Source organism: Zonotrichia albicollis, chromosome 11 (assembly GCF_047830755.1).
Source record: "Zonotrichia albicollis isolate bZonAlb1 chromosome 11, bZonAlb1.hap1, whole genome shotgun sequence".
Classification (NCBI taxonomy): Eukaryota; Metazoa; Chordata; class Aves; order Passeriformes; family Passerellidae; genus Zonotrichia; species Zonotrichia albicollis.
Genome location: NC_133829.1, coordinates 13838109 through 13851665, shown reverse-complemented (window position 1 = coordinate 13851665; position 13557 = coordinate 13838109). Strand labels below are relative to the sequence as shown.

At 37.1% G+C, this 13557-nt stretch overlaps 1 protein-coding gene across 1 annotated transcript in view; it reads left to right on the top strand.

Moving 5' to 3' along the window:
* The window catches only part of ADAM10 (ADAM metallopeptidase domain 10), a 40643-nt gene extending 31601 nt beyond the window's left edge, over nt 1-9042 (top strand). Inside the window, exons 7-16 of the mRNA XM_074549440.1 lie at nt 243-335; nt 949-1132; nt 2897-3060; nt 4075-4258; nt 5123-5273; nt 5566-5749; nt 6877-6985; nt 7264-7484; nt 8182-8308; nt 8779-9042. Coding sequence (XP_074405541.1) covers nt 243-335; nt 949-1132; nt 2897-3060; nt 4075-4258; nt 5123-5273; nt 5566-5749; nt 6877-6985; nt 7264-7484; nt 8182-8308; nt 8779-8873 — 1512 coding nt within the window. The 3' untranslated portion in view covers nt 8874-9042. The remainder of the gene's footprint in view (nt 1-242; nt 336-948; nt 1133-2896; nt 3061-4074; nt 4259-5122; nt 5274-5565; nt 5750-6876; nt 6986-7263; nt 7485-8181; nt 8309-8778) is intronic.
* The last annotated feature ends 4515 nt before the right edge of the window (nt 9043-13557 follow it).

Genomic DNA, 13557 nt, shown 5'->3' with positions numbered 1-13557 from the left:
GGATAGAATTGTGTTAATAAAAATCAAATGGCAAAATCCTTTGGTGGTATCTGGCATGGTGATGATGCAGGTAGTGATTTATTCCCATTGTGGGCCCTGATTTAATTCAAAAGGCCTCATAGAAGTTTCCCACAGCACAATATCCCATATTGTAGGATTGTAGGTATTGCAGCTATTGCTGTTAAGATAAGCTGTAGTGTAGTGCATGGATCTCTGAACTGTAGTACTTTTGTTTTTGACAGATTTCCAGCCATGTTAAAGCAATTGACACCATTTACCAGTCAACAGATTTTTCGGGGATCCGTAACATCAGCTTCATGGTGAAACGAATCCGAGTAAGTTGGGCTGGAGAGGATTTCAGCTTCACTGATGCTGCTGGGAGGCTGTGTTCTTCAAATGTGCTGCTCTGTTCACTTGTACCCATTTATTGTTTTATAACATTCTCTAGCAGAAGTGTCTCTGCAGGAAATGGTGCCTTAAACCATTCATTTGATTTGCTTTTAGTGATTATTGTCGAAAGCCCACTCCTGCTGTTATTAAGCTGTGGTCAGTTTTTCTATAGAAATCAACTTCCTTTGTTTCAGCAGTGTTGTGGGATGAATAGATATTATTGCTATTCTCCAATAACTTTAATGCTAGAATAGAGAATGGCTATCCAGTTAGGGACTTCCTTGTCAAAGTGATAATTTAGGAAGATAAATAAAAGTTTTTGGGTACTCATGGAAAAAAAAAAGAGAAGGAAATAAGAGAATGGGGATTTACTACACAAATGCAACTCTTCATTTATTGGAGTGCTTTGTTTTCCAATTATTGGGGTGGTAATTTACAGTCAAGGCTTTTAAATTTTACACATCTTTATAGCAAGGTACTGACAACAGTGAGCCTCTTAGCTGGCATGTGCAAGTGGAAATGAATCCTGTCTTACAGTTTGTTTCAATTTCCTTTTAGATTAACACGACTGTAGATGAGAAGGACTCTTCCAATCCCTTTAGATTTCCTAACATTGGTGTGGAAAAGTTTCTGGAACTGAACTCGGAACAGAACCATGATGATTACTGCTTGGCCTATGTGTTTACAGACCGTGATTTTGATGATGGAGTCCTTGGTCTGGCTTGGGTTGGAGCCCCTTCAGGTAATTCTATACCAGCCTTCAGTGCTATGAGATAAAGTAGGTAGGCACTAGAAGAAAGGTAGAAAACCACCTTTTAAACTGACAGCAGTTACACAAAAATCAAGCTTTTCACAATTTTGGTTTGGTATGGTTTAATTTTGTTTTTAGTATATTGTGGCATTTCAATTAATCTTTGTGTATTTCTGATGAGCAGGATATGAAGAGTAAAGAAAAACATTTATTTTGTTGTTCAAAGATGATATTACTTGGACTGCTTTTTATTTATGGTAGATGTGAGAGACCAGTAAAGTAACAGGTGAAACAAGTATTTCTGCTCTATATAAATAGAGCTTACAACTATGAAAACTACACTGCAGAACCTTTAGGTTTTCTAGGTAGTATTGAAAGAATTTTTTTTTTTTTTAATCAGTGAGATCTTCTGGGAGATAACAGAATAACTGGGATGACTCTTCTTGAACTGCTTCTCATTAGTTTCAGTCTAGTTGTGTATTTTGGGTCTAAAGTATGTCCTTTGATGTAAAAAAAAATCTCAATCGGTGAGACATTGCAAGAGACAGGATACCTTAATGAGAACATTGTTGAGAGCTTTAACAGAATTGAGTGAGTAATGGTGGAAGAAACATGAAACTGTTCATACAAGGGGTAAGAGATCAACAGACCCATGACTGCATTTGGTATGGCAGAGAACTAACCTTAGTGGCTGTGGAAGAGCCATAGGAAAAGTAATGCCCAGAAGGTGAATAGAAATGAGAAATTGGGTCTGTGATGACTATGCTAGTGTACACACTGAGCAAGGACAGGAGGAATTGGAATGTGCAGTCCATAAACTGCTTTCAAAACTAAATTTATTGGAGAAAAACTATGAGATTGTTATCCTTAACACATACTGACATATATTAAATGGGATATATCACTTAATCAAAATTGTACTTGAGAAGGGAAAACTACTTTAGACAGGTCTGTAGACACCATTTACATTAGCAATAAAATAGCTGGATTTTAGAACATTAATAATGCTTCAGTAGAAACTTGAGTTATGGAAAAATTTGGTGAAATTAAAGTCAAAATTTTGGGCATTTTCCAGTCAGCAAGTATGATGCACTTGACTGCCAGTCTTCTAAACACGGGTCTCATTCGCCAACACATCAAAAGCATTTTCAGCTTTAGGTTGGTTTTTTTCTTTCTGACAATGAGATACTTACATACATATATATATTTATATATATATACTTACATATATATATATACACACATATACTTACATATATACTTACATACATACTTATATACATACATATACTTACATACATACATATATATATATATATATATATATACACTTATTCTGAAAATGACATTTTATATAAATGCTCTTGCTATGAGAGAGGATCTCCAAATTTACCATGTACTTTTTCACTTGGTGAAATCCAAATAAGATGTAGATTGAGGCTACTTCTGTTGGACATTGCACCCTGCTAGTCTTGTACTACAGGTATGGTGAAACAAGGGCTCATCCATTCAGGGAGTGCCCAAGAGAGCTCTCAAAAGCTATTCTAAACCAGCTGACTTCTTGTGTGAATGCATCCAATCAGTGTTGAGAGCGCTTGTGTGAATAAATCTAATCTACTTTCAAGGTTGTGCTGATATTAATTATAGAGAGCTCGTGGTCTGTAAACCTGCAGACTGTTGCTCTGGATGTCAGTAGACAAGTAACACAACACTTCTTTCCCTAAATGTGTGACTTGTACTTTTGTCTGAATGCAGGGAGCTCTGGTGGAATATGTGAGAAAAGCAAATTGTATTCTGATGGTAAGAAGAAGTCTCTGAACACTGGAATCATCACTGTCCAGAACTATGGCTCTCATGTGCCCCCCAAGGTTTCTCACATTACTTTTGCACATGAGGTTGGGCATAACTTTGGTTCCCCTGTAAGTATTACTGGTGATCTGTGAACTCACTCTCAACCATTTCATAGGGTGTGATTTACAAATGGAGGCTTTACTCCTTATAAACAAGGACAGCAGAATCCTGACTCCATGAGCATATGTGCACATACATTGTGTACAAACAGAGGGATGGCAGCTGTGCATTGTGTGAATTGTTTGCTTACATTAGTTCAGTCCCTTACAAAGGTACTTTATTATTTTTCCCTAAATACTTCTCTGTCTTTATGAAGAGTAGGATCACACATACCTTGTTAAATGTACTGTACTTTATCCTGGAGAGGAGGAGGAAGCACTGCAAAATGGATTAAGATGACGCTTTGTTCAGCAAGTGGCTCACATTTGTTAGATGATTTATTCTTACCAGTTGATCTAAGAAAATAGTGGAGGGAATTAGGATGCTAAGAAGAATATTTTTGAGCAGGACTGTTTCACCATTTAGGGATGCAGCTTGGTTGTGGTAAGCTTGAAAACATGAGGCTTTTTGTTTTGCCAGTGTGCAATGCATTTCATTCCTCATGCTGGACATTGTAGATGTAGTCACTGGCTGATTCCTGCTCTGTTTTGAAGTTCTCTTTGTACCTCCCTCAAAGCAAAGAAGAAGAATGGACTGTGGTTTCTGTTAACTCCTCCTGCTTTTATTCCACAGAATGCTGATTACCCTTTTGTGATCATAAAGCCACTCTTTTTAGGAGATGGCAGCTTGTCCAAGTCAGTATTCATTCCAGTACATGCACTTGGGGATAAACTACCAAGAATGCAAATAAGATGAAACTTAAGGAATTGGATTCTTGCTACTGTTATCTTGGGGAAAACAAAAACAACAACAGAACAAAGAGAACCCAAAATTATACCTTGGGTTTACGTACAGTTTTTGTATTGCAAAGAACCTGAGAGTGTAAGATGGTGGTTTATTTTTATTTTATTTATTGTATGTTAAGGCTATGTTATTTTTGCACCTGCCATCATTTAGATAGTTGTAAAATATTTGTTTTGCAGCATGATTCTGGAATGGAGTGCACTCCTGGAGAGTCCAAGAACTTGGGGCAGAAGGAAAATGGCAATTATATCATGTATGCAAGAGCTACATCTGGGGACAAACTTAACAACAATAAGTTCTCTATCTGTAGTATTCGAAATATCAGCCAAGTTCTTGACAAGAAGAGAAATAATTGCTTTGTTGGTATGTATTTCATCCTTCTGAAAGCCAAATAGCTAAAATATTACCACAATGCTTAATTTAAAAAAAAATTGTTTATATTATTTTTTAAATTTGCTGAAAGATTCTGCAAGTAAAGAATTGAATTTGTGATCTCCAGTACTGTGTCAAGTTCTGGGCTGACCAGCACAGAAACAGCAGGACACACTGGAGTCAGTCCAGCCAAGGGCCACAAGGACCATTAAGGGATTGGAGCCTCTGGCATAGAAGGGGAGTCCAAGAGAGCCAGTTTAGTGTGGAGCAGAGAAGGCTGGGGAGGCTCTTCTGTCTCTGTAAATGTTCTCTGTCGCTGTAAATGCCCGGTGGGAGGGAGTAAACAAACAGGGTCAGACTGGTTTCAGTCATGCTCATTGTGAAAGGACTAGAGGTAAGGAGCACATACTAAATTGCAGGGAAATCCTATTTAGACATGAAAAAGGATTTTGCATGAATTTTTCTTTCTGGAATCTGATGTGTGAGCTCTCACAAATTTTGTGAGCTCACATAGGTTTGGATTTTGGAGTAGTTGACCCCAGTACCATCAGCCTTTGCCTCAAGGTCCTGTGACTGTTAAAGGAAAGGATGCAGCTCCCTGGAAGACTGATCAGAAAGCTTGTTATACTCCCATTCTCATACATCAAAACCTTTTACTCAGAGGCTTAAAATTCTATGAATTGTGGGAATGACTAAGCTGGGTGTCAAGCAGTAATGCAAGTGACTTGAGCCCTAGTGTAAAGTCCAGTTTTACCAGGCTCTTTCAGTCGTGATTAGCTGGGTGCTTGTTAAGGTTTGTAAGTATTTGCATATTCTTTGTACTGCTTTGTACATAAATATACTGGCATTTTTCAGAGTCTGGGCAGCCCATCTGTGGTAATGGACTGGTTGAACAAGGAGAACAGTGTGATTGTGGATACAGTGACCAGTGTAAAGATGACTGCTGTTATGATGCAAACCAACCAGAAGATAAAAAATGCAAGTTAAGACCAGGCAAAAAGTGCAGGTATTGTGCATGTGTTACACCACACTTTAATTGTGGGCATTTACTGGGGATTTCAGAATCTCAGTCTGCTTACCTGCATCTTCATAAAAGTACTGATTTTGTTTAAAATGCTTTATACAGTGAGTGAGAAGTACATAAGCATAATTATGCTATGGGAAAAATTCTTTTCAAGTAACATTTGATTAGGACAAATCAGAAATTTGTTGAGTGCTTGAGTAGGCTTCAGGGTGAATAGTCTGTTTGGAATGGTTCGTGCTTTTTGTTGGCATCCACAATCTGTGTTTGTTTGCAGCCCCAGCCAAGGCCCGTGCTGCACTGCCCAGTGTGATTTCAAATCCAGGACAGATAAGTGTCGGAATGATTCTGACTGTGCCAAGGAAGGAATGTGCAATGGTGTCAGTGCTCTCTGCCCAATATCTGAACCCAAAGAGAACTTCACCGTGTGCAACAGGAACACACAAGTTTGCATAAAGGGGGTATGGTTTTTACAGCCTTATGGAACTGCTAATTTTTGTGAATTGATACAGTTTCTGTACTTACTGCACAGGAGTGCAAGCTCAGTGTCTTTTTCTGTATAGATGTTTGATTTATTGGTGTCAGTCAGAATAACAGTGAAGGTACATCAAGGATTAAGAAGTACATTACAAATCCCAAGGTAGCAGTACTGTCTGAGAAACTTAGACTTTTTTGTAAAAGTCAGGATTATGAAAATGTTTTGTTTTCTAGTCCCACCTTTTCATTTTCTTCAGTCTTGGTCAATAATTCTGTTGTCTTAGAAAACTGGATATGCTGTGAAATGAGGTTGAATTTGGTTTATTGGCAATACAGTTTCTCCAAACGTACATACAGCACTGATGTGCAAACATATGGAATTAGAATGTTTCTGAACTGCAATTAATTTCCTGGATTAGAGAGAACATGGCAGTTGCCATGAAATATTGATAGGAAGCCTCTTATAAATTGATCTGTGTTTGCTTGGAAGCAAACACAAGCAAAAATGGTCCTCTTTAAGACCTGTAACTTTTTGTGCTGTAAGTTTGTTTTCCACAGTCCAGGATTTTAATGAAGTACTGCTTGTAATATTTTTCAGCTAATTTATTAACATCTTAAAGATAGAGGAATTGTTTTCATATAGTTACTGATTTTGAAACAAAATCGTAAATAAACTGAACTTGGAGTATGAAGGATCCTGACACAGTGAAATTAAATACAGAATCTTTTCTGACATTAATTTTTATTATTTTCCAAGAGAGTTAGTGTGTATACATGTGTAAGATTTATTTTTCTAACCATGATTTTGAGTAGTCATGTTTCAGTGTGAATTGTGGTGCTGTGGGTGTTTTGCAGGTTATAAAAGAAGATACTGTGTTAAAAAATCAGTAAATCATCTTTTAAAAAACTAGAAAATATGCCAAATATTGATGTTGAATAACTAATAATTGGCTTATAAGCTTTGGAAAAAAATTGAAGCAGTTGATTTATTGATAAGCATCTTTAGAGCTATAATTATGCTTTCAGATATTAATTGTTAATATCTTCCCTAATGTCGGTGTACTTGAAAGTGAAATTGATTTTTGTGTTGCTGTGCTTTTGTCTCCCACAGCAATGTGCTGGCTCTATCTGTGAGAAGCATGGCTTGGAGGAGTGTACATGTGCTAGTTCAGATGGCAAGGATGACAGAGAACTGTGCCATGTCTGCTGCATGAGAAAAAGTAAGATTTACCTGAATCATAAGTGTAAATAGAGCAGGAGGGCTTTGAGGAACCTGCTCATGGTGTTTGCACTTGAGTTTTTGTTAGCTTTGAGAGCATTTTGTTCAAACATAGTTTCAGACAGACATTGCATTGTGTTGTATAGGAAATAAACAATGCACTCTGCATTTTCCCAGAGTATTAGAGAAGCATTTTAAGCCATTAAACACTAGGGTGGGTGTTCATGCATGGATGTTTTAATACAATAATGGTTTGATTCATTTGTATTCACTTTTCAGTGGACCCATCTACTTGTGCGAGCACAGGCTCGAGCCGATGGCAGGAGTACTTTCACCTTGAAACCATCACTTTGCAGCCGGGCTCTCCCTGCAATGATTTCAAAGGCTACTGTGATGTGTTTATGAGGTGTCGGCTGGTGGATGCTGATGGCCCTCTAGCTAGACTAAAGAAAGCAATCTTTAATCCAGAACTATATGAAAATATTGCAGAATGGATTGTGGTAAGTATATTTTTGTATTACAAGTCTAATATGAAATGTTCTTGGTAATCAAGATTCACAGTTGGAAAGTGTTGATATGCAGACTGCTTCAGCATTCTTCAAAGTATAATTAGCCCTTGTTTTACTAGATTTTCTGTAAGCACCCTGTGCTTATTTGTTCAACAAATAAGTTGGCTAGATTGAAGGAAATTGAAACAAGCAAATAAAAAGGCTCTGTTAACACCTCTATCCATTCACATTTTTAATTTACTTTTTTTCATGTTATGACTCTTCATATTTGAATGCTCTGACTTCTTTTAAGGAACTAAATATTTTGATCTTTAGCATTCATAATTTTTATTGTGCTAGATGTCACTTTAATAATAATATACTGGAAGAGGAGCTCGAGGGAAACACCCTTGGAGAGCTGCATAGGCAATTTTGTGTAAGCTGTTGATTGTTTTAGGCTTACACAGCTTTGCTGGAGTGTATCTTCCATGAAGAACCCTTTCTGATACTAGAATGGAAGTTCTGGAGCTTTTCTGTGGAAGAACTCTGGGGACGTTTCTTTCAAATGTTAGGCTGGATATTCTAGGTGATGTTTCAGAGAGCTTTTGGATGACTTCTAAATCACAGTGAAAAGCCATATTCAATGTCCTCTGTCTCTTGTGCATGTGTGCCAGCCCCCTCACAATCTTGTTGTGGTTTTGTTTTTTAGGCTTATTGGTGGGCAGTGTTGCTTATGGGAATTGCATTGATCATGTTAATGGCTGGCTTCATTAAGATATGCAGTGTTCATACTCCAAGCAGTAATCCAAAGTTGCCTCCTCATAAACCACTTCCAGGTGAGTAATGCAGCTAATTATAGAGATATGTTTTCTCCTCAGCTGTTTAGTGCTAAAGGGAAATTTCAGGTGTTTCAACCTACAGTTCTTAGGCTGCCACTGTGAAACTACAAGTGGAATTAATGCCAATGAAACAATTAATGAAAATCTAGTTCTTATTTTCCTATAACATAATATGCAATCAAAAGAAAGCTTTAAAGACTTTTTCCAGCATCAGAGTTCCTTTTGTTACCTATTCCGTGCTACATTTTGTAAGAATTGGCCTGTTTAAGGAAGTACTGTTGAGATAATGAAATGTCTTCTGTGTGTCCTCCATGCAGTTACTCATCTAGTTAAAGCTTTGCAGGTCTAAATCCAAAACCTTCCAGAAAAATAGCTGTATTCAATTTGCATGGCCAGGACAACTCTTTTGGAAATAACTTGAGCTTTTAAAAATTAATTTTAATAATGGCTACTTTTCTTTGAAACAGGCACTTTAAAAAGGAGGAGACCACCACAAACCACTCAGCCCCCACAGCGGCAAAGGCCCCGAGAGAGTTATCAGATGGGACATATGAGACGCTGACTCCAGCTTTTTGCCTTGGTTCTTCCTAGTGCCTACAATGGGAAAACTCACTCCAAAGAAAACCTAATAAGTCATTGTCCCCAGTCTAACTCTCAAAAATTGAAGAGGAAAAAAAAAAGCATGATATGCCCTCAAAACAAGTGGAAGTGGTTAATTTTTAATGAGAGAATCTTCCAGCTCAAAACGAAGAAAAGTGTTTTTCTTGAATATTTTTAATTTAGTGGCACAAAGTCCTAGCATATCATGATTCTTTCCCCCTTCTGTGCTCTTCATTGCTGCATTTTCTTCACTTGCAGGCAAATATGGCTGTAGTAAAACTTTTACTCAAGAATTGAGAAAAAGATCTATTTTTCAACTGCCAGACAAGGCTAGGAAGCTAGACCACCTCAGCATTGGAGACATTACTTGTCAATGTATATACATTGTTATATGCAGACATGTATTTCTAACGTACACCCGTACTTGTGTGCAATTGTAAACAAGAGAATTGCAATATGGATGTTTCTTTGTATTATAAAACTTTTCCGCTATTAATGAAGAAATTACTGTTTAATTGACATACTCAGGATAACAGAGGATGATGGTGTGTAGTGGTCAAGGGTCCTGTGATGCTTTACACAGCAATTTTGAATCCAATCACACTTTTTTTATCATTATCAAAGTTGTTTCAAGCACTCATTTCATCTTTATCCAACAGCTGTTAAGATACAGCATACAAGCCTGGATGGTCTTAGACAGATTTAACAGGTGTTCTGCAAACTTTGCAAATGTCAGAATGTTTCAAAAATGTTTTATGTAAGTGTCTTCCTTGTAGCTCAACGTAAATATTTTTAATTTGTCTGATTATTCAGTGAAATAATGAATAGTTAGATCCAATATTTCCATGCTTTATTAGAAAATTCTGCCTGTTATTCAACTTGTTTTAAAAATTGCAACCACTTTATTTGGGCTGTTCAGATATTCTTACAGTTTGGTAATCAAGTTCATGTTCTAAGGGATGTGGAAAGAAAAAAGCTGTAGTTTTTTATTTTCTTTTTTAATTTATCAGGTGTTTGGATAACTTTTCAGCATGATACTGTTGATTGATAACCACTAAAGTAGAGTAATTTGCCTGGCTACTGTGGCAGAGTTAAAACTGTAGTTAGGACTACCAATTTTCCCACATTTATACCAGTAGTGAAGTTCAACAGCACAATGTCCCATTCCAGAGTTTTTATTACGAATGTAAATAATTGGCATTTTTGAAGATGAATAAAAGATGTCTTAAGGTGCTTACTGCTATGCAGGAGATGAAAGGGGGCATTACAAAATGTTTAAGCTTGTGATGTATTTATTGCTTGTTTTCCAAAAGCACCAAGCTAATTAGAGATGCAAATGGCTATAATTTTCCTGGCTTTGCTTAGGAGAAAATTTACTAAGGGTTGGACAGGCTTCCTTTGTGGTTTTTTTTTTTGTTTTGTTTTGTTTTTGTTTTGTTTTCTTTTTTAAGAGTATAAGGTTTACACAATCATTCTCATAATGTGACGCAAGCCAGCAAGGCCAAAAATGTTACAGAATATAATGGGATCTCTTCCTTGTAAACTTGTACAGTATGTGGTAACTTTTTCAAAATACAGCTTTTTGTACATGGTTTAGAGACAAATTTTGTACATGAAACCCCAAGTCCAATAGACTATATAAATAATTCTAAATGATCTTAACTAGTTAGAAGTGTATGTAGTTGCTTTTAAGTCATTTTAAATACATTTGTTTTAAGACTGTGCAAAGATTGGAAGTGGGTTTGCATTTCTAAAATGGTGACTTTTATTCAGCAAGAGTTCTTAGTAACTTCTTGAGTGTGGTAGACTTTGGAACATGTAAATTTTTTGCCTGTAATGTTATCCTGTGGTAGGATTTTGGCAGACAAATGCTGCCCTATTTTATTTTGAGTCTAAGTTAAATGTTTTTTGAAAACAGAAATGTGCACTGAACTCTCCACTGCAAGTCAAGATGTGGTAAAGCCGAAAGGAAGTTCAAGACAATGAAACAGAAATACTACTGTCGATTTCATGTCCACTGTGTTTTATACAGTCTCTTTTTTGTTCACTTTGGAAATTTTTACTAAAAAATGCAAAAAATAAAGTATTGTGCAAAGATATGTAAGGTTTTTTGAAACTTGAAATGCATTAATAAATAGACTTGATGAAATAATCTTCTGAAGATCCATTTACTTGTTGAGCCCTGAAAGCAAAGAGGAATACACACATTCCACTTTGCTTGATTTTTGGCTTCTACTGTCATGCCAAACTGTACTTGTACTATCTCTGTCAAAGTGTCCCTCTCAATTTTAACGTCCTGCAGTTATATATAAGAATAAATGTGTTTGTGTAACCTGTTTAGGGAAAGCCATGAAATTAATTTTAAATTACTTACATGATCACAGGAATAAAATTTTCTTACCTCCAAAATGAAAAACTAGTTGCTGGTGGGATGTTCAAGCCTGGCATCATCGTTACTGATGGATACCTTTGGAAATATATTTGGAGAGGAATACTGGAATTAATATGCAATGCTCTGAATAATACACAATTGGTGGATGAGACAGAAGGAGCAAATGTGCTTTTTGCAAGGTTTTTAAAACTGCTAAGCTGACTCTCTGGGTTTTTGTGTGTGTTGCATGGCTGATTTAAGTGATAAGACTGCTTTTCAAAGCCAGGTCCTGCCTGAGTCTTCCATTCTTCGGGCTGTTTGTTGAAGTCCTGCCTGGACATCTGTTTCCCGAAGGGAGCAGGGTGCACTTTGATGTTATCAAAGCACACTCACAGTTCCTTCCTCACAAGGCTCCCCCCACCACCCCCAGGACTTTTTATAGAAGTGCTTCTCCCTGCAGCTAAATAGCACTGTCTGTGCAAAGGGCATTAAAAGAAAATCCCTTGGAGCAGAGCCCTTCTGTAAATCCTCACAGAGGTGGTGGTGGCTGTGTTTAAATCTCTGTAAGAACACAGCCCAGAGGGGTGGAATAATGCCTGAGCAGCTCAAATGCAAGTTTCATGTATATTTTAAAGTATAAGTGAAACAAATCGGTACATAATTTTTTCTAGCTAATATTTGACAATCTTATTTGTACCTACTAATTTATTCATCTTGCATTTTTTAATGTTCAGTTGTTAAATGTATATATTCACCTTGTGTAGAAGCATATATGGAGTAGTCAGAATGGTGCGAGCATGGCAAAGGCATCAAAGTCCTCTTAAGCAATGAAACTATACCATACCACTGATGTAATTTGGTTTTTAATTAGTGTTCCAATATTTCTTTCAGGAAAAACACAAAAAGGAAGGAAGAGGCTTTTGTTTCTGAACATTGGAAGTTGATTATTGCAGACAGTGATGAAAAAGCAGCCATTCTGTCACTGAGCTGGGTGTGCTCTGACAGGAGTGAGCACCTGGTGGCTTCCAAGGTCTCAAGTCGGCTGTATGGAGAGAGACAGGAGTAATTCCAGTGAGCACAGAGTAAGGCACCACCTTAGGCACTTGAGATTGTTGGTATGACTTCAGTTTAATGTTCAGGCATGGTGAGACTGAATGTATTACAGCTTGGGCTTTATTCCATGTTTATATCAGAAATTAGTGTAATGGCTGTCAAAACAGGGACAGAATATGTTTGGTATGATTTGTGAAACATGGCATCAGAAGTATCTTCATATCTGCAAGAGTTCACATGCTGACTGTTCCTTTAATTTTCCTACTTGGCTTTTTAAAACCTTTCAAATTGTCTTATCTGAGGATATACCATCTTCACTTAGTTGAGAACTGGAGAATGTTTTTTCACAAACACTAGAAGTCATCCAACACCCACTTCTTGAATTCCAGCACAATGCAGACACCTCTGAACATCCTTCCACCTGCTTTTCCTGAAGTAATGCCTGCTGCTCCTGAAGTTTAGATCCCTTTATCAGCCTCCTTACCAAGAAAGTGATAGTCATTTGCAAGAATGCCAATTTTGATTTCTGAAATGTTTCTAAGAGTGTAGTTTCTGTACTGTTGGAGTACAGCCCAATTCTTTTTAGCCTTTGTCTCTTGCTTTGTCATCCTTCAACTTCTTCTGAAAAAAGCTTTTTTTGAGGAGTAGGGGTGGGATTTGGTTCAGAAAGCTTACAGAATTCATAGCTTAGAAAGTTGGTGATAACTGATGGAAATGCAATTTCAGTGACAGTACTAAATTCTCTAAATAGACAAGAATTTTATGAAAAAAGAAAACCCTAAAACAAAAGTAAGTGGCAGGTCTTTAGTAGCTTTTTGCAGAAGCAACAATTCAATTCTAGAAACAATCTAGAGAGGTGCCTAATTTGAGTTAGCCACACATACTTCTCTCTCTGTTTACTCTCATTTTCCATTGTGGTTTGGAACACTAAAATGGCCACATTGTCATTTGTTCCTTGCCTGTCATTCTGCAGGACGTGGTTCATTGTAACTTCATGCCCCTAAAAATGCTCTGACTGGGTCTCCAGCAATTGAGTCCCTCCAGTGGATTATAGCTACTGCAAATGTAAAAAAGTATCCAAACAAAAGGCCTTGGTGCTTACCCAATGCTCTCACATACTTTGGGCTCAAGTTTCCTTCTGTGTACGTTCTTGATTTGACTCAGCTATTGCACTTCAGCAATTGATTCTTACACAAACACAGAATGTATTGCAGAGCTCTCA